The 24,299-nt window shown below is 41.9% G+C and overlaps 5 protein-coding genes across 5 annotated transcripts; 2 read left to right on the top strand and 3 right to left on the bottom strand.

The window, feature by feature from the left end:
• Positions 1–56: 56 nt before the first annotated feature.
• Positions 57–1,174, bottom strand: LOC125764406 (allatostatins MIP). Its single transcript, XM_049428619.1, has 2 exons — positions 681–1,174; positions 57–617 (listed from the first exon to the last, which is right to left on the bottom strand). The coding sequence occupies exons 1-2, from the start codon at positions 1,060–1,062 to the stop codon at positions 493–495; spliced, it is 507 nt and encodes a 168-aa protein (XP_049284576.1). The 5' UTR covers positions 1,063–1,174; the 3' UTR covers positions 57–492.
• An 8,327-nt stretch (positions 1,175–9,501) lies between these two features.
• On the top strand, positions 9,502–16,624 carry LOC125764235 (UNC93-like protein). The gene is made up of 9 exons (XM_049428245.1): positions 9,502–9,732; positions 13,627–13,694; positions 13,778–13,903; positions 14,351–14,756; positions 14,817–15,057; positions 15,123–15,424; positions 15,506–15,637; positions 15,710–15,906; positions 15,967–16,624. Exons 2-9 carry the CDS (start codon positions 13,665–13,667, stop codon positions 16,090–16,092), a joined length of 1,560 nt encoding a protein of 519 aa, XP_049284202.1. The 5' UTR covers positions 9,502–9,732; positions 13,627–13,664; the 3' UTR covers positions 16,093–16,624.
• A 429-nt stretch (positions 16,625–17,053) lies between these two features.
• On the bottom strand, positions 17,054–18,169 carry LOC125761859 (zinc finger protein 100-like). The gene has a single exon (XM_049423410.1). It carries the CDS (start codon positions 18,167–18,169, stop codon positions 17,054–17,056), a length of 1,116 nt encoding a protein of 371 aa, XP_049279367.1.
• A 670-nt stretch (positions 18,170–18,839) lies between these two features.
• LOC125764354 (zinc finger protein 154-like) lies at positions 18,840–20,460 on the bottom strand. Its single transcript, XM_049428521.1, has 2 exons — positions 20,059–20,460; positions 18,840–19,981 (listed from the first exon to the last, which is right to left on the bottom strand). Exon 2 carries the CDS (start codon positions 19,962–19,964, stop codon positions 19,203–19,205), a length of 762 nt encoding a protein of 253 aa, XP_049284478.1. The 5' UTR covers positions 19,965–19,981; positions 20,059–20,460; the 3' UTR covers positions 18,840–19,202.
• Positions 20,461–20,623: 163 nt separating this feature from the next.
• LOC125764203 (protein ovarian tumor locus-like) lies at positions 20,624–24,274 on the top strand. The gene is made up of 9 exons (XM_049428175.1): positions 20,624–21,070; positions 21,201–21,298; positions 21,366–21,520; positions 21,584–22,083; positions 22,160–22,238; positions 22,308–22,600; positions 22,676–23,051; positions 23,173–23,297; positions 23,385–24,274. Exons 1-8 carry the CDS (start codon positions 20,840–20,842, stop codon positions 23,256–23,258), a joined length of 1,818 nt encoding a protein of 605 aa, XP_049284132.1. The 5' UTR covers positions 20,624–20,839; the 3' UTR covers positions 23,259–23,297; positions 23,385–24,274.
• Positions 24,275–24,299: the final 25 nt, after the last annotated feature.

Here is a 24,299-nt window from a genome sequence, read left to right as displayed (position 1 = left end):
TCCGTCACTGTATGTGATATCTATCCAAACATCTTTCATGAAGAGTCGAGTTTACGTTATGTATTACATTGATTTTCAAACAGTTTAATTGCCGAGGTTAAAAACGGTTGACTGTAACACCGGGAGATTGATTGATTAAAGCGAAGTATACAACTAGCCTTTTTGGTGTGCATAATAGTGTGTTTTGTTAGCATAACACTTCCTTTTTCGTTACTAGGTGTCCAGTAGCGTGAAACGTTGGTGAGGTTTGACGATAACGAGATCAAAAATCGTACTGCGCGTTGATCCTTGCAACCAAACGATCCTTGCATACCTGCTACAATGGATGGAGCATTGGAGAAGCAGATTTGCTACTTTGCTTGTTCTTATCTATGTGTTATCAAACATGTTTAATTATAGGTATGTGTAGAGTTTGGAGAATGACTAGGAACTACTAGGCTCAGGTGCGTATAGATACATGGTTGTTGCCATCTGCGCCCGTCCGGGCGCTTATTAATAACTTCGACTAATTTCCTGCCGTTTGCCCCAAGCCGATGCAAGTTTGTCCCACTTGTCCGCACGCTTACCCCATAGTCCTTTCAAATTATTCCATCCCGGTTCTCGTTTTCCCCAGGCCGCTAGAGCAGGTAAGAAGAATTACTTTATTCTAGTAAATATACCATTCATGCCATAATACTCACCACCAAACTTGGTCCAGCCCGAATTTCGATTACCAGCACCGGCACGCTTACCCCAGGCTGCATTCATCTTGCTCCAGCTACGCTTTGTCTCACCGCTCAGATGAGGATAACCGAGGCGTGCCGCTAGATTTTCGGCCGTCTCATAGTCTTCCGGTGCGAGCTGGCTGCCGATGATACCGCCACTACCTACCGCCGCTTGCCGATTGTCGTGGTCCAACGTGTCCAGCAGCCCATTTATGCTCGCCATCGGTATCTTGCTGTGTTCAAGCTCCGGGTAATTGGGTTCATTTGTCAGGACACGCTCCTCCGAGCTTTGACAGCTGCATTGCAGCACGGACATCAGCGTGATGACCACGCAAAGCAGACACCGATGCATCTTCATGGCTCTGGTCGAATCACCAGTAAAGATTAAAGATCCCGATGAAATGCTACAGTTATTAAATGTCGTCAATCTCGTCGCTCAGATTCGCCGTAAGTGGTGGTAGTGAACGGATCTATTTGTTTGTTAGCTAATTTATTGTTAGCGTATTATGTCGAGAAGAAAAAGAAAGGGGTAAATACAGGCAATGAAAACTGAAAAACAAAAGAAAAATAGTACATTGAGGACCTCAGTGGAATTACGTAACTATTAGCTGTTTAGATCTTTTCCAAACAACCAAGGGAACTCTGGGTCGGTTCTTCCAATAAGAATAGAAATAGCCAGGATAGCTCTCCAATGATTCCAACCCAAGCTTTTGACGTTGATAGTCCTTTGCTGGGAATTGGTGGACTTTTCTTGGGGAGATATAGTGATGTCCAAACCAAGCTTTTGACGTTGATAGTCGTTTGCTGGGAATTGGTGGACTTTTCTTGGGGAGATATAGTGATGTCGGGAATTGGGGGACTTTTCTTGAGGAGATACAGCGATGTCCAAACCAAGCTTCTGACGTTGATAGTCCTTTGCTGGGAATTGGGGGACTTTTCTTGGGGAGATATAGCGATGTCCAAACCAAGCTTCTGACGTTGATAGTCGTTTGCCGGGAATTGGGGGACTTTTCTTGAGGAGATATAGCAATGTCCAAACCAAGCTTCTGATGTTGATAGTCCTTTGCTGGGAATTGGGGGACTTTTCTTGAGGAGATATAGCGAAGTTTCTATTTCCCACTCCACTGAGCAGAATAATATTTTGCATTATTTCTTCAATATTTTCTCATATTCAAAAAAAAATCAAGAGTTTGTATAAATATGTTACTTATAGGTACTTATATACCTTACAGGTTGTTAAATGAAGAAGAAGACATTGTCGAACCTAATTAAGGCGTGCCGTTTCCGAACGTTAATCTATAAAACTGATAAAAACCAAAAAAAATGGAAGGTATTACCAATGGTTGTAGTGGTTGTTCGAACTGTTTACTTAATGCTTCTGTAATGGCTTCACCATTTGATGAACTTTGGAGGTACTAAAAATCGTACGAAAAGTTCGCTTTTTTTCGGCATGTCTTTCCCCGCTTTGTAGCTTATCCATGTGTGTTGAACCCTTAACGTCCTTCACACGCTTTGCAATTTGCTGTCTGTACATCGTTCCGTACGGAACTATGTTTACACAGCATTCATCTCATTTGGGGGGGAGAGGGAGTCCTTTTTTTTGGGCGGGGGGAGGAGGAATACGAGATGATTGTGTCGGCTGAGATCGAACATTGGTGAATGGTTGGCCATCGTCAACGCCGAACGAGCTAAATGGATGTTTGCGCGTACGAGTGACAACGCGTTTTGGGGCAAAACTTAACACGTGATTGTCGGGTACAGTACGATAGCTGGTTGCATTTACGACTGTTGGATGTAGTAGGATGGATAATAGCTTGGTGTGACGTCTGTTTTTTTTGTGGGACGCTTTAGGAAGAGCCTGTTGGATGTACTATTTTTATTCGGCGTTGCCATTAACTTTCTTTTGCCAGATTGCAGGATTTATATATAAAAATGTTTAATAAGCTTATTTTCTTTTGGGGAGAACAGGTTGGAAACCCTTATCCAATAGACTATGTGATTAAATTGTGAGCTTCGTTTACTTTTTTCGTGAGCTTTTTCTCTGTCAGCTCCAATTTGAGTTGGGGAAGCTCCACAGTCTTAAGCCGCAACAGGCGTAATTTGGTTTTGAGCTTATTTTTGTGCCGGTTTACGAGTTGATTAGTCTATAATCCCTCCATATAAATCACGTCTAAATATCCCTTGCGGTAAACAAGTAAGATACTTTAATAACATCTTCAAAACAATAGTAGCTTTAAATTCTATAATCTTCCTCCGAACACTTTATAACATAAAGCTTAAGTTACAAAATATTGCATCATAACGCGTACGACAAAAAAGAAGCAAAGAGATCCCACGGTTGTCCTTTCTCGAGTGGCGGACAAAAAAGAAAAAAAAAAACGGAAATAGTCAAGCGTGTGCATTTCGTTCGCAACGGACGGGAACGATCGCATAAATCAACCTTCATTATCTTTTCGCACTTAGCCATCAGTACACGGACCGTAGGTGCCGTGGTGCGGGAATGCTGGATTCTGATTGAGTATCTGCATAAGTGATGGTGAAAGATTAGTGCTAATTATGTTAATCTCTTCCCTTTTTGCTACATTTTGCCGGCAATGGCCGGTGACGGGGCGGGAAAAATGCACTTCCACCTACCACTCTGAGTGAATTTAAAAAACGGACAGGTTAAGCAGCTTGTCTTAATTGGCACAATTTATTCGATGAAGGGATTGTTTTGAAATATTTTTTTCGTTAAATTCTTACACCGCTAGTTAAGAATGAACAAGTGTTCCAAAAGCTAAGCATTAAATAAGGCTACCAGTGAAAAGATGCAGGTTGCTCCAGAAGTTTGCGAACGGTTGAATTTGAACATTTGAATTGACACGATGTATCAGTTGTTTGAATTTTATTCCCCCCGAGAAAAAAAGATTTATCACTGTAACTTCACTGCACGTGAACTAATAGCTAATCGACATCCTCACGAAATAAAAAAAAACATTGGAAATAACTTTACGACACCAAAGAATCCAGTGAATTCTACTTGAAGAAAAAAAAACGTTTCACACCTTTTTTGCCGTTTTCGCTTACAGCTGCTACTGCCACTAATGCCAATCAAAAAATTCCAATCGCACCGACACGCAACGAATGCTGCTTCAAGCACGGGCAAGTCACTCAACAGTACTGTGGCCAACGCCGGCAGACAGCACGTGCTTATATACTCGGCTAACCAGCAAACCACAGTGCTCCAGGGCAGAAACTGTGCACGAGTACCGAGACGTGCCTGCGCACGAAGTCCAGCGGCCATCACGGCACGGTTAGGCTATCCAACGCGCTCGGTCCTTAGGTGATGGGTAAGTGAATTTTTTTATCGTTGTTATTGTTGTTGTTACTGGTGTCCCATCAGTCTGTAACATCCCTTTTTGAGTGCTTGCAGTCGGAACCAAATGCAAACAAACGAAACACAATTAGACACGATTTGTGTGATGCACACGATGCATCCATTACACATTGGTACAGGTTGTTTAACACACCAAACAAAAAAAAACAGACACAACTAGAAATGTTTTAATAGATGAATTTCAATCCCGAACGGTACAAAACACCATGCGTCTCCATACGTTTAATCACACTGGATGGAAGTGCTCGCGTGGATGTATTTGATTCCATTCCCTTTTGTGGCTTATATGAATTAATATTTGATGCTTTTTAATTTCAAAAATATAATTTTTTTTTCTTTAATTATGTTTAAATTATACAGTAATACATTAAAATAGGATTATTTGCTTTTAATATTTACGACTCAAATAAGGCTATATAATATAACATACATTTTATTCTTTAATTAAACACTTGTCTCGTTTTGATACACTTCTAAATATGCGCAATGAAAATCAAATCACAATATTACATAAAAATCCATTGTAATCCTTTTTTTTTGGTATGAAGCACCAGGCGTCTCCATTAGAGTAAACTGTTCCTTGTCGAAATATGATTTGATGAAATGTAACTTTTTACACTTTTCCGAACATTTAATAATAAAATGCATTTCATTCTTTAATTAAACATTTATCTCGTGAGTAATGAAAAACAAATTAGATTAATACATAAAAATCCATTATAATCCTTTTTGTTGGTATGAAGCACCAGGGGTCTCCATTAGAGAAAAACGTTCCTTGTCGAAATATGATTTGATTAAATGTAACTTTTTACACTTTTCCTAACATTTAGAATAAAAAAAACACTAAAGCTTTCTCTGATAAATTAACAAAAAAAACACAAGTTCCTTGTAAAATAAATATGCTATAAATAATATTTACATAAATTGCAAAAATATTCAACAAGAAAATTTAAATCCTTCACATCATTAAATCATACCAGTACGTAGCACCGAAAGTCGCCTCAGATTGTAACGAACGTCATTTGTTTCTGATTCCGGTATGCTAATGGTCTTGTTACGCTTACTAGTACGAAGGAAGTTAGCTTTTTTCTTTTCCGTTCCGAATATTTTACCTTTTTTTCTCTTCTCTTCTTCTTCTTTATTTTCATTTGCTTCTTCTTTTTTTGATAGCAGTTCAAGTTGTTCCTATTTGCTGTGTGTTTCTGCATATTTGCATCCCTATATGGGTTCAAAACGGACGGCTTACGACTTAGAAGCCGTTTAATCGTGTGGTTTAAAGAGAACAAGGAGAGAACAAGGGAAAATAATGAGATGAAGGAAAAAAGATTAAAGTGGAAGGTAGGAAACGGTTCGTTCGTTTTGTCGCTACTGTTGGTAGCTTAAAAAGGGTATCTATAAACAAATTTAGTTCAAGTTTAGTTTATTTAAGCAAATTAAACATATTTTTGTTAGTAAAAATGTTTAACGCGCTAAAAGCAACCTTCGCCAAATCAGCGTATTAAAGCTCCAAACAGTCGAAAAGTTTATCCTTTTTACACCGACTGTGTTAGCACTCGGTGTGTACGAACATTTCCATGGTCAGCAGCAGCAGTGCCCCCTTGCTGAGCGGTAATGAGGTGCAAAATCTAATCCGTGTTGATGCCTTTTGCCAACGGCACGATGTAAAAGCTACTTACACCGATCAACTTCAAACGTTCAGAAGCCACTTGTTTCAACGAACCTGTTGTGTGTGTTCCATCCATTTCACCAAATCCCACCAAGCTAGTTCCAACCAATTGATTGTTTTTGTGCTTTGTGAATTTATATACATTTTCCTTCCTTCTAAATGCTTACTTCAATTGCTTTAACGTACGATGGAAATGTTACCGGGTCGGTCTTATTTATTTTTTTTACGGTTTTTAGGACTCGAATATTATTTGCTTTTGCTGCCACACACTTTAAGTGTTCGAATGTCGTTCCTCGCTAGTCCAGGGTCTGTTTCGGGTTTTGCAGGACTATCGGGGGATCTTGGATACGGGTAACTTTTGCTTTACCCTGCGGCATCGTTTAATGTGTTTGGGTTGTCCCCATCACCCATCGTCACAGGCGGTTTGATGATGTACAAACGCCCTGGGGTTGTTTATATATTTTGGCTATCCGTCGCTCGGTATCACGGAAGAGAAAATATAAACACACAAACCATCTGTAGTTAATCTTGCAAAATCAAAAAAAAGAAAGAAAAAAACAAGCCAATAGAAAGAAGCAAAATTATGAGATTTTGGGGGAGAAAAAAAAATCTCAGTTGAAGAAAAATATTAATCTTTCAAGTGCGCTTATGTCTTTAAGATTTTCGTTGGATTACAGTTTGAGGTTAAATTTTTATTTTCTTTTTCTTCTTCAAAACTCTCTCAGTTAAATTTATTTTTTTAAAATATACATATTTAAGAGAAGTCTACTACAAAATTTCCAAAATATTACCAAAAAAAAATTATGTATTTTTGGATGAATTAATGCAAGATATTAACAAAATTCTGAAAAATATTAAATTATCCCAAATCATTCCCTGAAGCTTCGTTACATGGTTTTAATCTCTCTTGTTTTTTTTGTATAAAATGAAGCATCACCATCACCGGTAGATGGCGCTAAAAATCTGTCTAAAAAGCTGTCACGTCGGACGAAGCTTTACGACTAATAAGCTCCGCCGCTTTTCTTCCGTGACGTAATGGCTTTAATGTTAATATTTTAAATACACCTTGCCGCATTGTTTCTTGCTCTGTTGCAGCCACACTTCCACCAGTGTACGGTAATAGTTAGCGGATTTTCCCTGCCTACGATACATCAGCATATACGTCCGATTGTCACTTTGCTCATTTCCCATCTTCTCCCCCCCCCCCCCCTCCCCTCCCCTGTTTGCGATCTGATGCGGTGTGTAGATATATGCCGCTAATGTTAGATAATACAGCGTGTAATTGTCATTTAGCTGTTGTTAAGAAAGGAAAAAAAAAACACAACAACTACAATGGCGGGAAATCAAGTTCAACCTTCGTGCTAAGCTATGGGACGTGGTGCACGGTGTATAAAGCCGAACTACTAATGCAATGCCTAGCGTTTTGTTTGCCGAACGGTATAGAAGGTTTTAGCAGGTTAGAAAAATAGAAGCCTTGCATGCTGGGGTAATGGCACGAGCGAGTGCGGATGTAACAAATTTGGAAACATTTTCTAAATTAATTTCTTATTTGCGCTTGTTTTGTGCTTAATCTAGCCAAAACCGAAACGAATGCAGGTATGGCTCATCATTGGAATTGTTATTTAAGGACTATAAATGGAAAAGATCCGGAATTACACGGATCACGGCAGTGTGATTAATGAAAACACACCGATTTTGCTACCGGTGTCCGATGTCACTGGTAGGCTCTCGTGCTATCACAATCCAATCTGGCAACGCGGGAGCTGTATCTTGTTTGCTACAACTTACAAAGCGCGAACCGTTACCTGCTTGTTGACTTATATACGGTACAGAGGCAATGATAACAGCGGGCACCAGCGGGCACCAACGCATGTGCCGAAGGTACTAAGCGCTAAGCTTTGCAAACTAAGACATGCTCTGTCATGTTTAAGGCTTTCTGCAACACCTCGTGCAACTCGGGATCTAAGTTTTCACTCCAACCATCCAGAGGGTATGATGGATAATGACACACGAAACGTGAACTACCCAAAAACTAACAACTTATGCTATTTTGAAAGATTTTGTACATCACGGTAGGCATCGCTAGTCTCTTCACCAGATAAACCGCGCAACAACGGTGAAGATACGAAACTGCCCCAAAACGACACGTTGCACATCTCGTGGAATCCGTCCTGGGATCTTGAATGTACCAGCAAAATCCGGCCCGAGTTTGTTGGAACAACTCTGCACCGGTTTAAGACGTTTGAGTGAAGAGAGCGTGAGCGAGAGAGAGAAGAAATACAAAAGAGAGAAAGAGATAACATTGTAGTGACAGATGATGAAGATCTAGTGTACAACCTTCGCCGAGAATACGTAGAATCTCAAATCTTGTACTAATACATGCGTAAGAAAGAATCCTCTACTGCAATTGAACTATTAACTATAGGTATTAGTGAATTAGTTGAAGTTTAACGATAGGCGAACGAAGTACTCAAGGATTTTTACAAGAAAGTCTAGAATTCGCCCAAAGACAATGAAAGGTCAAGAACTATTCAGGTTTTAGGTATCCCAAGGAAAGCATTGGATCTCCTTTTTATTCTATTCCAACTATTAGTGACCAATATCTCCTATTTCTTATATTAATCAGAAAGACTCATTCTATAGTATAGGACTTGGGGCGGTCCCAACTATATAGGACTAAACAGCTCCACACGACAAGACTGGTGATCAAATCCTATCCAAACCGTCCTCACGTAGCAAGAACTGACTATCCCGCTACTTGGTAAAAATAAATCTAGTAAGCCAGAAATTGCCGACATGACCTCAGAGATCGTTAAGCCAAGAACAGAGATTGAGAGAGTATAGGACTTAACATCACAGCACTATTTACTATGATTTGTTCCTCAAATTTTGAAATACGTATATTCCTGTCTTCAGAGTTTTGCTTGTGTTAAACTGCAAAAGAAAGTTCTTGCATGTAATGTTGTAACAAGAAATAGGATTTTGTTGAAGATTGGGCATTGGGACTTTTGGGCATTGATTGAAGGTCATCGCTTTGGTGAGTACTCTAGTTTTTGTACATTTTTGTTGATGTTTTTAGAACTCTTTACAGTGAAATGTATGAAGGGATCGTTCCCGTTCGTTCAAGGACGTTTCCTGTACCTGCATGTCAGCGCCTTCCTTCCACTAAAGCGTAGCGCCCGACCGCGTGAGTCTGGCGTGACGTAAAGGTCAAGTGACGAAATCACATGGTGTCCGGTGTTACCTTCTCAAGGCTTGTTGTGATGGTTGTCGGATTATTTACCGATTGCTTAGCCAAATCCTAAGTGAGCCATATTTATGGCGATCCGCGCAAGTGACGCTCGGTGCCAGAGTCAGAATCAGGCTGCACGCTATCTACAACCGGCAAACGCATGTCGAATGCTCTGCCGGGTATTCCATCGTTGATGTACGGGATGCGAAGAAAAATGAGCAACAAAACGAGCAAACGGTAGTACCCCAATAAACAACTCAACCCCGGACATCTCCGGACGTCGTCGTCTTTGTCGTTCGTCATCTCCGGTGTGTGTGTGTGTGTGGCACGGAGGCCGACCGTCCGAGGGTACGCCCCGATCATGGCGGCAAGCGGAACGAAGCGCGTGGCGATGATGCACGAGCTTGTGGGGGATGAAAAATGACCCCGCCAATGCCGAGCAGCAGCGCTTCGCTTCGGAACGGTCTATCATCTCCACAAAACCGCGGTGCCTCGGCTCCCTGAGCTCGGACGGTGGGCTCTCGAGTGCAGTTTAGTCGCTCGCGCGAAGTCACCAGAGAAAGACTTGCAATTGCTGCTGTTGTGTCCCACCGGTTTGACTGTTGGGTAGTTTTGCCTTAGTGTCTAGTGTGTTTGAATGAACACACGCGGTGTTCGCGGGGCTCCTTTCACCGAAGGATTCAAACTGTGCGCAACCGTTTCAACTATATCCCGGTGAGGCCGGTTGCCTTTAATCTCAGCTCGCGGTACTTTTGTAAGTAGCCGAATGGTTCCCCCCTTTCTTTATCCCAGCAACAGGTGCTTCCGACCAGGTGTTCAATGTTTCTTTTTTTTGGTGCGTTTTTGTATGCCTTGGAGCGTGTGTATGTGTGTGAGTGGTGGTTTTGTGAGTTGGATTGTTATTCCCGTGTGTGTGAAAATACTAAGCTTCGCATCGCTAGATTTGTAATCACTGGAGGCGAACACCTTTGGACGTAGACACGTCTTGCCGCAGCTTCAACACTCTCGCCGATTAGTCATACAATCAAATGCGTCCTTTATCAACCGACCCAAAACTGGCAAACGGTCAGTCCAGCCTTTAGAGTGCGGCACAAAGATGAGTTAACATCAGTCTTAGTCGTTTTAGACTAAGTTTGACGTTCAGACTTCAAAGCTACTAAATATCGTTTAGCAATATCCCAAGGTATCTCCACAAGGACCTCAATACTCATCAAGTATATTTGGAAAAAGTATCGACACTTCGAAGACGTGTTAGTCGAGGAAGATACGAAAGATTGAATCAATTGTATTTCTTCCCCCTTCGAACTGCTGGTCAGTGAAATAAGTCACAACTAATCGCAGATAATATATCCTATTCCCAGCGTACTCACGCGCCACACGTGATTTACGCACCTACAGTGTGTCGCGTAGCGTATTGGAAGTCGCGTGCCATTGCCAAGAAATTGGTTTAGGTCTCAAGAAGACACGCTTCACTATCACCACCGCCCAGCGGACATATGTGCACATGTCCCGAACGACATCGTTTGGCAAGTGGTGGCTGGAATACGAAATGACGCTGTCCGATCAATGCCTTCTTCGGCGCGTAACAACAAGAAGCTCCAGTTCGTCCCCATGTGCGAGTGCGCGAATGCGCGTAAGAATAATAAGCCGTGAGCACAGTGGGTGCCGGGTTAACCGCTACCGAAGAAGATACTGTTGTGAATTTTAAGTACGGTTGCCCCGCCGTATGCCCGACGCTGCAAGTTCACCGGGCAACCTTCACCCAATTCTGCACACAACCGCACAATTGCACACGGTCAATGTCTTTAGCGCATTCGCAGTCCTTACATTTGCCCGGGGACATGATACGAGCGTTTCCGAGAAGAATCAAGGCAATGTCCCCAACAATGTTTATCCCGCGCGATTAAGGGCACATCACAGTTGTACTGACCTAGGGCAAGGAAGATAAAACGTTGTCTTCAATGTTTTGGTGATGTATGGTGATGCTACCAACCTTTTCCGACCTTTTGTTCTGTTTTGGTTAGATAAACAAGACAATCTTATCGTGAGTGTCCAAAGTTTGCTATTGCTCTCCAAATGATGAGCATATGCTGCGAGGTTGAAACGTCAGGTGGATTAGAAAGAACAGAAAACCTTCGAAAAACAGTTACAGTTTAGACGAATTCGTTAGTTTTGTTATTTCTTGGTAGATCTTTGGAAACTTTTATTCTGTTCTTCGTTGTCTCCTCATTCTCGTCTATTTACGGTTATACATAGATGAATCTTATGATAAATTCTTGAAATGAAAATGAAGAAGCAAGGAAACTCTTATTTAAAAATTATTATTTCATAAATTTCACCAATAGCTACTCCGAGAAAAAAGGCGATTAAGATCGGAAATATCGTCCGGCACAGTAGAAATGCTTGACATTACGTACGTACCGACTAGCAAGCGAAGAAGCGCTGTAAACTTAGCTGTAAACTCAGTGAGGTAAGAAAGATGCAATAAACAGAAGCAAACCAACAAAGGGAATGTGCAAATGATTTAAAAAAAAAACATTGCTTAGATGTCTAAAACGAGATAGGTGAGAAGCTAGAAGTTGCTGCTTACTGAGCGACATAACGTTTTGGGTTTTGTTTTTTTGCTGAAGTTTTGTGTTTGATAGGGGATTTCGTTGCACTAAAACCTACTACCAAGCACTGAGCGGGCCTACGAGAGAGAGAACAAATTAGCTTAATTAAAGAGAGAAGTTGAGAAGCTGTGTACGTTGAGTACATACTGTCTAATCACTACTTGAAGTTTGGGATCTCATCTCTTATAGTAGAATCTAGGGATAAGGTGTTCTGGAACAAATTCTCCAATAAAATGATTGGAGTTAGGATAGGATTTAGTTGGAGAATTCCCAACATTACCGAATTACATTACTCTTTTAGGTGTATTGTTAGAGAGCTTTTATTCTGGATAAATCTTCGATCTAGAGGACGTATGGTTCCCCGGATAAACTCAATCTCAGTTCAATTCTTGCTCTAAATCCAACGCTAGGCACTCCAAGATTTTTGTTGGAAAACATTTTCAAAATTTTTCACTAATGTGGTACAATGATTTAGACATTTACATATTTACTACCTCGTACAGTGCTCTGCTAGTCACGCTGTTTCACCTCTTACCCATCTACAACAGGCTACGCTGATGCAATTAATTTACTAGCAGTGAAATAAATGCATTCTTCGAATGCTACCGTTTTATTTTTTGCATTGCAAGTGTTCTTCGTCTAACATTTCCCACCGTGGAAACACAAACGACCCTAAATTCTACCCCCTTTTATCCAACGCATTCTTCCATCCCCGGTCCAGCCCGGCCCGCCCTCCCCCCGCCTGTCTGCATCCATGCGCTGCCACGTGGTTAGGCTTCCGGAAATGCTAATTACACATACACCCAACCCTTTTTGTCATCCCATTCCCAAAGCGTACGTACCGATTTATCTTGCATCAGCATCATCTTCGCATCTTCGCAAAACGCGAAGCGCACCTGCCCAACAAGCCTGGCTGCTACCTGGCTGTGCTGTTCTGGCCGAGCTGAGGTGATCTGGCAAATGGTGTGTGGCGGCGGCGGTGGTGCGCAACCCCGTCTAACAATGAAATGTATATGTGCGGTGGAAAGCCTCTCATGTCGCGGCAAAATTATGGAAAATTATTATGTCTTTTGTCAACTTTGTTTCATTGTCAATTGCTACTATCTGGGAAGCGGTGTTGCGAATGTCGCACACCTCAGCGACGATGCGCGGTACCGCACTCGACATCCGCCGTACTAATCGGTTGCGGTTTATAGGTCGGGTTAGCTTTTGCACCCGTTGTTTTTGATTACTTCGCACCATTCCGCTGCCTGTTGGGCTAAATTGCGTCTTGCGCTCTAGACACATTGGCACATTGTTACTTTCCAGCACCTTCAAACTAGGCAAGAGAGGCTCTCCAATAATCACCTCTCCGTAGTCTAATGTCCAAATATGGTCAAACATGGCTACCGAGAAAAGCTGCCATAAAACTATCATATTCATCTTACCATTTAGTCACAATGCCAATTGAACGAAAGTAATTGGTACAAATTATACTATTACTACTACTATTATTATAGTACCTCGCAATTGTGGTGCAACTCACCAAGCGATTCAAAAAAAGAAGGAAATAATAGTCTGTAGAAGGATATGCAATAGAATGCATTACGATACCTGATGCGTGACGTATATCTACGTGATCAGCCCGCGAACAATTGCAGCTGGCCCTTTCTTTTGCATCGATTTCAGAGCAGCTGGATATGATTACACCTAGTTTTTGTTACTGTTTTAACAACAAAATCAGCTTCATAATCCAATGTCATACGCCCAATCAGCCGTCAGCGTGTTTGTTTAGCTGTTCTACTCGAGCACGGCTCCGGATCTTACTTTCCATCATTGTCGACTATTTTGTCCGTACCGGAAGTCCACACCGCCTCTGAACGACGGCTGATGTTCGGTGTGACGTTTGAGAGGTTTGCAAGCATATGGTGCCGGTTGGCATGTGTCAGTTCCCCCCGTCATCGGCTGTCTACGCTCTAATCTTCCGTCTCTCGTGACGCAGCTCGTCCGGATGGAATAATTTCATCGCTAATAATCGGCACCACTTCTCATTGCAGTGCACCACAAGCTGCTTGCTAGAAGAAACACGTAAACCATGCACGGTGGAGGACTGGACACCGATAAGGTAACCTGCGGAAAGATTCAACTAACTACACTGTATTAAGTGCTGTTTTTAATAAAACATATTTTTCTCACTGTATATTGCAGCACAACGGTGCCGATTCGGCCTCGTTGCGCGAGAAGGTACAGCTGCGACGAGGTGAAAAATGGCGAATTCTTAAAAACATCATTACGGTGTCGGTTGCGTTTATGGTCCAGTTTACCGCATTCCAGGTATGAGATTTTAATTGCGTCAGAGTGTCCTTAGAAATAGATTTGTCTATAGCAGCATTTCCTGTTGAAGTTAGAATGTTGGAACTATTTCTTGATTCTTTTCAACTTGATGTTGATAGCAGACAGAGTTCTGGAGGGTTTTCAAACATCTGAATTTTCCAATAAATGACTTCTCGAACTGTTTCTTCAGTTCGACTTCAAGAAGGACTCTTGGAAATACTTCTTCTTTTTGGATTAATGTCCTCAAAAGTCATTTCTGGCTTACTAGACTTATTTTTACCACGTAGCCTGATAGACAGTCTTTGCTGATCTAGATTGGATTTGATACCCTTTCCAGGAGTTCCCAAGAGTTCCCAGGATTTTCCAGGAGTTCCCGGCCCATCTTGGATCTCCTAGTAAAGAAGTAATATCTACTACCTGATAAACAATATCTAACATTTTCTTCAGGGAACAGCAAACCTGCAATCGTCGATCAATGCGAAGGAAGGCTTGGGTACGGTGTCACTTAGTGCCATCTATGCGGCTCTGGTTGTCTCCTGCATATTCCTGCCGACGCTCGTCATTCGCAAGCTGACGGTGAAGTGGACGCTCTGCGTTAGCATGCTGTGTTATGCACCGTACATCGCATCGCAGTTCTATCCCAAGTTCTACACCCTAATACCAGCAGGTATATTGCTAGGTTTGGGTGCCGCACCCATGTGGGCTAGTAAGGCAACGTACCTGACGCAACTCGGACAGGTGTACGCGAAACTGACGGACCAATCCGTCGAAGCCATCATCGTGCGATTCTTTGGATTCTTCTTCCTTGCCTGGCAAACGGCTGAGCTGTGGGGCAATCTGATTTCCAGCCTTGGTAAGTTTTGGACCAAGACATTTCCCAACACTCCGGCTAATGTATTTGCTTGCGTTGTAGTTTTGTCCAGTGGAGCACATGGGGCAGCAGCGGCTGTTGATGAGAATGGAACAATTAGTTCGCACCACAGTGACCCAAACCTTGACAGCTGCGGTGCCAACTTCTGTGTCGTCGAAACGTCCGATAATGCTAACCTGCAACGGCCACCAGATTCGGAGATTTTTGAAATTTCTGCCATCTACCTGTCCTGCATTATTGCCGCTGTTATCATTGTCGCTGTATTCTTGGACCCACTGTCGAGGTAAGCCCCATCGCAAGTGTGTAAGTCATACCGGAAATTGCAAGTCCTGTTTTACTGTATAACAGGTACGGTGAGCGAAGACGTGGCTCCATTTCGGCAACGGAAATATCCGGCATGCAACTGCTGTCGGCAACGTTCAAACAGTTGAAAAAGGCGAACCAGCAGCTCCTCATACTTATTACCGTTTTCATCGGTATGGAACAGGCGTTTATTGGGGCTGACTTCACGCAAGCGTATGTATCGTGCGCACTAGGCATTCATCAGATCGGCTATGTGATGATCTGTTTCGGTGTGGTCAACGCAATATGCTCCATCATCTTTGGATCCGCAATGAAGTACATTGGGCGCGTTGTTATCATTATTTTAGGTAGGAGAGATGTTTGTTTTTGGACTTTATTGCTTCAATTTTGGACGCTTTTGCTTACTTTTATGTTTTCTTCTCTTGTAGGAGCGATTGTCCATGGAGGATGCATCATTTATCTTTTGTACTGGCGACCCCACCCGGACCATCCGATTGTATTTTTCGTACTCTCCGGTTTGTGGGGTATTGGAGATGCTGTGTGGCAAACCCAAATCAATGGTAACGTCTGATGAAACGAACGTGAATGTTGTGCAGCGTGATTTACCAATAATCTTCTTACTATCTCTGTAGGTCTTTACGGTGCTTTGTTCCGACGCAATAAGGAAGCAGCCTTTTCGAACTATCGTCTATGGGAGTCCGTCGGATTCGTCGTTGCGTACGCATACTCAACGAATCTTTGCGCGCGCATGAAGCTTTATCTGCTTTTTGGTGTGTTGGTGTGTGGTATGATTGGATATACGATCGTTGAGATACGTCAGCTGAAAAAGGTGAGTAACTAGAGGCTGCAATTCAACGTCCAGAAGCTATAAATCATTTCTTTCCTTCAGGAGAAGCGTTTGAAGCAGTTGGAAGAAATACCCAAACAACAGCAAACGGACGCGGACCGAAAAGCCATCGAGGAGGACGACGAGAAGGATGAGCTGGAAGAAGATATTGTTGTAACACATCTCTGATGTCGCTAAACAACACCTTTCCTATCGTATATCTCTTTATAATTTGAAACGTTACTGCTACTACGATTTGTTACCAATAATGCAATATTCATATAGAAGCTAGTTGTCGTTCCACAACATCCTAGAGACAATGTTCACAACAACCAAGGCGCACACAAATCTCATGAGCGCAAACAGAGATGAGAGTATCAGAGGAAATAGTCTTCTAGTGCTTGTGGGTATTCTTTTCAAATTGATGTACAATTTAAACGGATAGATAACACGAAGAAGGTTGTTTATAGCTGCATGAGTTCAAATTGAGTTTTGATAGTTTTGATGTGTAATAGTTCAACCGAACTCACTGTACAAGTATTTGAGTAAGTTCATACGCAATGGCGATATGGCGTTTTGTTAATGAGGAAGATAAGCTTCGCTTCTTTTCTTGTGCTACTTCCCTGCATATGGATATCGGCACATTTGCAATGTACCAACGTAAGATGTGTTGATAGTCGAAACAAAAATAAAAAAATAACAAGCATAACTAAAAACCAAATACTTTGATTTCCGCTCATCAGTTCTTTTAGCATCTTCTTGAGTCGAACTCACAAACATCCTTACTTAGTTCTAGCATTCGAGAGATTGTCCGTTCAGGTCATTTAAAGCGTATTGTGCACTTTATTAAATTGTGTTTTTTTTAGATTAGGATACTCTCAAAAACTAAACATTTTAGAACAGAATTACGCTACTTCGCTCGCTATGCTTGTTCCGGGCTAAACCTGTACTAAAATATCAAGATAAAGAACACGAAACAAAAAAAAATTATGGTACTTAACCAACTTTTGCCACGATAGTTACATTTAAAATTAAAAACAAAATCCAACATACATGTAATTAGTTATTAAAGGTGTATTTACGACAAGTTTACAACAATGATGAATAATTGCAACAAGAGTATGGCAAACTGAAGCAGAATAATAATTGTTTAGCGTTGATTTTTGTGCTTCAACCTCATATGCTTTGCCCAGCTTGGACGCAGGCGATACTTGCGTCCGCAATGCACACACACGAAAGGTTGCTCGCCAGTATGCATCATGATGTGGCTTCTCAATGCATCGTTCCGCTGGAAGTGGCTACCGCAGACAGTACAAGTGTACGGCCGATCCTGTCGGTGTAACGACCGATGCGCACACAATCCGGCCGAGGAGCGGAACCGTTTGTGGCACTCCTCGCATTCGTACGGCGGTTCGCCAGTGTGACGATGCCGGATGTGATCCCTGAGGCCAGACGGTACGGCAGCCCGGAAGGTGCAACCCTCATACAGGCAGGCGAAAGGTTTAATCGAAAGATGAAACTGCATGTGCGTAGTTAGGTGGCCCAGCTTCTTAAACACTTTACCACACCTGTCGCATAAAAATTGGCAATTGGTAGGCGCCATCCGCACTGTACCAGCACCGTCGGGAACTGCAATGGCATGCGTTTTGGTGTGATGCTGCGTCAAGGTGGTGGAACGTTTGCAAAAGTATCCACAAGTTTCGCATATATACCACAAGTCGTCTACTGAACCTGAAGGTTGTACTTCCGGTAGCCGACGTGGCAAATAGTGACGATCGCTGTAGCGATGGTCGTACAGCTCGGGCAGGGTGTCAAACAGCGCCATACAAACATTACAACTGTACATCGCCGTTACGTTGTACTGGGACGTTGCCCAAAAATTCTTGTACGGAACACATTGCGCCCGATGCTCCAGCACTGCGTGCAGCATGCAAAAGCTTTCACCGCAAAGTTTACAATCGTAGCTAGATGTATGCCGCGCTTCGTGGCTAAATAGTGCCATTTTGTCCACAAAACGGCTGTCGCAAAACTCGCACGCGTAGATTTCAACTACGAACGCCATTGCCATCTTCTCCGCAGTAAGACTGTTCCCAATTTCGTCCTGCATCGCTTCACCACTAAAGTGCGCGTATTGTTCACCGTGTTCAACGAAGGCCTTGTAATCTTTAAATATTTCCGAACAACGTTCGCACTTCCAGACAAGGTCGTAAGGTACGATCTGTAGTTCGGCTGATGGGGTGTCTCCCGTCTGATCAATTGCTTCCATCGCGCGTGGCTGGTTTGCTACAGATATCATACATTAAACATTCTTTAGAAAATTGAACAACATTTAATAGCAAAAAAAAAATCCTTTCTTACCTTCGGTTTAGAGAGCGCCAAAAGAGATTAGTCCCCTTTTTTCCACTTAAGCACCTTGCGCTTGATATTCACAACAAACACCTGTAACTTGTACGCCGCGCATGAATTTGGAATTTCGATAGTCGCTATAGCGCTAAGGGGGAAAAAATATGGTTGCTATGATTGCCATAGAAACGTGCCGAGTTCTGTACCTGTTTCAAAATGAAGCATAATCCGTTTACAGCTTGTAGTTGAGAAAATAACATTTTTTTTAAATACTTTTTGGGATGTAAGGAACATTCCAGAATATGAAAGGGAAGACTGGTAAACCAACTTCCGGAGTTCGGACAGTGGCAGATTAGCACTTCTGGAGGTCCTGAAGCGGGAATCCAAACGGGGCCCGGTGACAAATGCTTGGATTGAGAGTTCTTTGGATTCTTCTTCCTCGCCTGGCAAACCGCTGAGCTGTGGGGCAATCTGATTTTCAGCCTTGGTAAGTTCTGGACCAAAACATTTCCCATTACTGCGGCTAATGTATTTGCTTATGTTGGTAGTTTTGTCCAGTGGAGCTGTTGATGAGAATGGAACAAGTAGCTCGCACCACAGCGACCCAAACCTTGACAAACCCTTGGCGGTGCCAACTTCTCCGGTTTGTGGGGCATTGGAGCTGCTGTGTGGCAAACACAAATTAATGGTAACGTTATATGAAACAAAACACATCACGGTATTTCACCTACTTTTCTCATTATCGTTACATTTAAATTGAAAAATAAAATCCAAAATACATGTATTTTATTGTTTTAACGGTTTATTAGAATAATTCCATAAACATGATGAATGATTACATCAAGAATTTGACAAACAGATGAAGAACAATAATTGTTTATCGTTAATGCATTGTACGCATTCAGAATAAGAATTGTTTGAGGTTAATTCTTCGCAAGCCCAGTGCATGCGAACGGTTAAAATGTGTCGTGGGCTTGCTCGTGGGCAAACAGATCCTCCACCTGGGGGAACAATATACCACACTTCTCGCACAAAAAGTGCCCGGTAAGAGTCGGCATGCGTACTACACCGGCGGGATCGACCACACCGTTGGAATGATCTTTTTTAAGATGCCGCTGGAATATGAAGAGTCGTTTGCAAAAGTAGCCACAGATTTCGCATATATACCACAAGTCTTCCAAATGGCTAGCGCCTACTCCTGGTACCCGACGTAGAAAATAATGAAGCTCGCTGTGGCGATGTTCGTACAGCTCGGGCAGCGTGTCAAACTGCGACGTACAAACATTACAGCTGTACATCGCCGCTACGTTGTACTGGTATTTTGCCCAAAAGCTCTTGTACTGTGTACAACTCGTCCGATGCTCCAGCACTCCATTCAGTCGGAAAAAGGTTTTCCCGCAAAATGTGCAATCGTAGCTGTACGTATGCTGCGCGGAATGTTTCAATTGTGCCCGTTTATCCGAAAAAAGACTGTCGCAAAACTCGCACGCGTATATTGCGTTTACGACTGCCATTGCCATCTTCTCCGTAATAAGACGGTTCCCAATTTCGTCCTGCATCGCTTCATCTTTAAAGCGCGAGTATCGTTCATAGTGTTTAAGGAAGGACTCGTAATCCTTAAATATTTCCGTACAACGTTCGCACCTCCAGACAAGGTCGTACGGTGCGACCTGAGCTCCGGCTGATGGGGTGTCTCCCGTCTGATCAACTGGTTCCATCGCGCGGGGCTGGTTTGCTACAGATATCATACATTAAACATTGTTTAGAAAATTGAACAACATTTAATAGCGAAAAAAAGTAATCCTTTCTTACCTTCGGTTTAGAGAGCGCCAAAAAAGATTAGTCCCTTTTTTTCCACTTTCAGCACCTTGCGCTTGATATTCACAACCAACACCTTTAACTTGTACGCCGCGAATGAATTTGGAATTTCGATCATCGCCTGCGCCACGCAAAAATAATATGGTTACTGCGATTGGTTGCCCGCTCACAACTTGTTCATAGGAAAAACAGCTATTGTCAAAATTGATCCTTTCTAGGCAATGAGATATACAATATTAGGCTAGAAATTTGACAGATATTTGCACAAGTACAATTTCGTCGGCGACTGAATCAAACTCGTTCGATATGTTAAATAATCTTTGCTAATGGTTTCACCAGTAAGCAACGAATAAAGTTGATTCCGTAAATATCCACATGATACGAAATTGCGCCAGGATACCAGAAGAATTTGAACCTCTCGGGACGCCACTTTGACTTTACTTTGAAAAAAAAACACGCTGGCAATCTAATTATCTTGCATGCTATAAAAAAATTATTTTAATAAAATTCTGGCAACCACTTCCAATTGCATGGTTGGCATCCCTTTTTTAGTACGCTGCGTCTGTACGTGTTGGCAACGCTGTAACGCTCGCAATCCTTAGCTGCGTTGTGCCAAATAAGTGGAAAATAGCAAAAGAAGCAACAGAAAAACACAGTTTCCTTCTAGTTGCACTATTGCATGCGTGCAATATCATCAGTTAGTTTGTGCAACGTTTCGGGCAACTTATTATCCATTCCTATGCACTGATATAGATAAACTAAAGCTTATTAGAACATGAGTGCGGAACGACCAAAGCGGGGTTTCGGTTTCGGCTGCCGCGAGACGCCAGACATTTACAATAGATTCTTGGAACAGCTTGGATTCTATCGTAAGCACACAGCTACTGATTCTTCATCATTGTTTCGCGTTGTTTCCGAGCTACAATACGATGTACAGATTTACCATGGCAAAGTGCGCCAGGAGTGTGTGAAATTTATGCGCAACAATCGGGGAATATTCGCGAAGGTATGACAGAAGTACTTACTCCTAACCTCATTGCGCTGACGGGCTTGGCGTTGCAATGAAAAAAAATGCAATATTATTGAGTGTGCTGTGTGTTGTTAACTCGAAATGCTTATTCTCTGTTTTTCTGCAGGACGTAAACCATTCCTACGATTCGTATGTGAACAACATATCCCGGCCGCGAACGTACGGCAGTATGCTGGAGCTGAAAGCGCTTGCACTACGGTACAAGTAGGTATATTTTAGTGTGTCGGGTGGAACCTTTGCTAAGTCTGTATTTGCGGCCGTGTTTTTCTAGAGCAAATGTGTTCATTTTCGAACCACTCACAGAAGGAAAGTGGTTTATGTTTAATCCAAAATATACCGTGACCTGGAGAGTTTACGTCGGGCGTGATAATCATTTCGATGTGGTACACACGTTGGAATACATTACGGAAGCCGCCGAATGTCAGGGTAAAACATAGTTTAATAGAGGCAAAAGAAGGGATAGATTAGCATGTTCGTTCTTATTTTCAGCGATCGTTTATCAACTGCTGTACACGGACGTATTAGGTCTACCGGACGTTGAGTACGCTGTCGAACGTATGTTGCACGATCCGGAAGACAAGCACATTACGTACGAAACGGATGAAGATGGTACTACTACCGCCATTACACCGGATGGAATGCAGCTGCAGCTGAGCAAACCTGGCAATACGCAATGCGTGCTGATGTATTCGCATCTTTGCCATTTTCACAATCAAGACAACTTTGGCTTTATAGAAGAGTTTTTCCATATGTACGGATCGGATGAGGGTTGTCGGGTTTACATTGGCGATTACTTTCAGGATCGTACCGGTAAACCCAACCCGCTGCTTACGGATCCGGACAGCTCGTGTGTGCGACAGCTGCTCGCATTAGGCATCACACCGTTTCCGTACAAGGCGGCAAAATCGCTCGATCCTTGCATCTACCGGAACGTGGAGTATGACGTGTGGCAAGAATTACGCAAGGAAAGGATAAACGATATATTTGTGGTAAGTTTTTTTCTTTTCACGTGATGCAATTGCGGAATAATGAAATACGATCGATCAATTCGGAAAATGTTTGTAGAATGAGAAACGACTACATAATGACAGGTGTGTCAAACGCGAAAAACACATCGAGCATCCGATCTCCGTAGCAGGGCAGCGTAAGTTGTGTAATGCATTCTTGGTTGATTGTCAGATTAATATATTTATTTTTGTATCTTCTATCGCAGTGTCTCCAGGAACCACTCAAACGATTGCTGCTTACATACCACCGAAAATTGACGGAGCTATCTTTGCAATGGAACCGGTAAAGCCAGTGGAATACGGATACGGTGGAACCGATTCTCCTGTTACACTTTCGCCATATCCGGTGCAACATTTCTACATTCCACCAATGGATCAGTACGCTGTTGCTATCATACCGGCGGAACGAAGCCAATTAACATTTTCCCCCGAAACTGCGGCACATCCAATGGGTGTGCAAGGTTGCATTTATAATAGTTTCACCACAATGTCACCGATGGTACGATATGATGATAAAAAAAGGTTTAGGTTTAGGTTTTGTCTAATCTCCCATTTTTGTACCTCGCTCTTTTAGCCTTTCCATGCGACAGCTCAATCACCGCTGAAACAATTTACACCAACCCTTTCACCTACCGAGCCACTGGCTATGGCGGATCATGTGACGGTGTTGTCACCAACGATAAACCAATCCATACCGAATGAGTCTTTGTTCGTGTACGATTCCTTGTGGCAAACGACACCACAGCAGCCACATTACTATCACCTAACACCACCGCAGCAGCAGCAGCAACAACTGCCTAATAGTCAGGAACAATCTCCTAATTATCAGCAACATCAGCGACAGCGGCATCAACGGCATTATCAGCAACAACCGCAACAGCAGGAGATTGCTACTCCATTTATTCCAAGATGCCTTTTCCAATGTGTGCCAAATGGAGCAGAAACAAATAGTAGGTTCCACAGTGTTTTGTTCTTAATCATCATCAACAATATGCAAGATTAGCTACGTTTATGGCGGTACACGATCTACAGTGAAATAAATGCATATATCTTTTTCATTTTCTTTTACAGATCGAACACCACCAACAGTGACGTACGATAATAATTCGTATACCACACACCAAACCGTTCTCGGTTCTCCATATTGGCATAATTAATGTTTGCATTTAATGCATTCATTATCAACTTTATATTAGGTAAGTGATCCAAACATTCGCACAACATCACATATCATTCATATCAAAACTTTACTAACAACGTGTTCTGTTTGTTTTTACTCATAGATTTGCAACATTTTGTTTTATTTACTAAACGAAGAGCTTGTTTGGCGCGGTTTTTTTTTCCACTTGATAGCATTTTTATTATTGACATGTAAAACCACATGCGCGCTTAAATTATGATAATAAGCCACACAAAATGGCAAACGCTTCTTTATTTTATTCTCATTTTCTCATTAATACTATTCAAATATTGCTTTTCGTGAACGATATTTTCATATCTCACATTAATCGTGGCAGCAAGGTACTGCAAGTAATTTCTTTTACATTGTTACAATTTTTAAAATTTCGTTTTTCTCTTCTTAATGATAGTTTTTCATCATCGCAACATACATTTAAAATGGCTGATGCGTTTGATAAAATAAATGTGTACGTGTATGGAGCAGATTAAAGAAAATATGATTTACTTTTAAATTTACAATTTTCTTTTTTATGCGATTTATGCGCCAGTTTCATGAATAAGTCTAACAAAGTTACGTCTGTTTATTAAGAAAGTTTGATTTTCCCATTCACGAGGAAAGATTAAGATAAACATCACTTTTTTTTCTATTTGATAGAAAGTTCTATATGAGTGGTACGAATAATATACTCATGATTTTTTTTTTAAATTTTTTACAACCATTTCATATTTACCCAGTCAATTTACCCGTAATGGGATGATCTTTGTGTCAATTTTTTTGCTCATCTATTTCACTCATTTTTTTCTAATAATTTAACAATTTATCGTGCGACAAATCATTATTTTATACGTTTATTCACAAAATGTAACATTTTTGGTGGCGTTTTAAAATAAATTTACTAATGATCAAAATAAAAAAAAACGGTTCAATGTATCGAAATTGAGAAATGAGGCATTCACATAAACATTTACTATGTTAAGGCTTCTTCTTGGCGGCGGTTTTCATTCATTTCATTCATTCC

Source organism: Anopheles funestus, chromosome X, assembly GCF_943734845.2.
Source record: "Anopheles funestus chromosome X, idAnoFuneDA-416_04, whole genome shotgun sequence".
NCBI lineage: Eukaryota > Metazoa > Arthropoda > Insecta > Diptera > Culicidae > Anopheles > Anopheles funestus.
The sequence above is the reverse complement of the archived record's forward strand: the minus strand, read 5'-3'. Positions and strand labels throughout refer to the sequence as shown.

Bases quoted from the DNA above. Each gene is read 5' to 3' on its own strand.
- LOC125764406 (XM_049428619.1), bottom strand. From the start codon at position 1,062: ATGAAGATGCATCGGTGTCTGCTTTGCGTGGTCATCACGCTGATGTCC. The intron at 618-680 runs GTGAGTATTATG...TACCTGCTCTAG, and splicing joins GGGCTGGACCAAGTTTGGTG to CGGCCTGGGGAAAACGAGAA.
- LOC125764235 (XM_049428245.1), top strand. From the start codon at position 13,665: ATGCACGGTGGAGGACTGGACACCGATAAG. The intron at 13,695-13,777 runs GTAACCTGCGGA...TGTATATTGCAG, and splicing joins GAGGACTGGACACCGATAAG to CACAACGGTGCCGATTCGGC. The intron at 15,638-15,709 runs GTAACGTCTGAT...CTATCTCTGTAG, and splicing joins GTGGCAAACCCAAATCAATG to GTCTTTACGGTGCTTTGTTC.
- LOC125761859 (XM_049423410.1), bottom strand. From the start codon at position 18,169: ATGGAAGCAATTGATCAGACGGGAGACACCCCATCAGCCGAACTACAG.
- LOC125764354 (XM_049428521.1), bottom strand. From the start codon at position 19,964: ATGGAACCAGTTGATCAGACGGGAGACACCCCATCAGCCGGAGCTCAG.
- LOC125764203 (XM_049428175.1), top strand. From the start codon at position 20,840: ATGAGTGCGGAACGACCAAAGCGGGGTTTCGGTTTCGGCTGCCGCGAG. The intron at 21,071-21,200 runs GTATGACAGAAG...GTTTTTCTGCAG, and splicing joins ATCGGGGAATATTCGCGAAG to GACGTAAACCATTCCTACGA. The intron at 23,052-23,172 runs GTAGGTTCCACA...TTTCTTTTACAG, and splicing joins AAATGGAGCAGAAACAAATA to ATCGAACACCACCAACAGTG.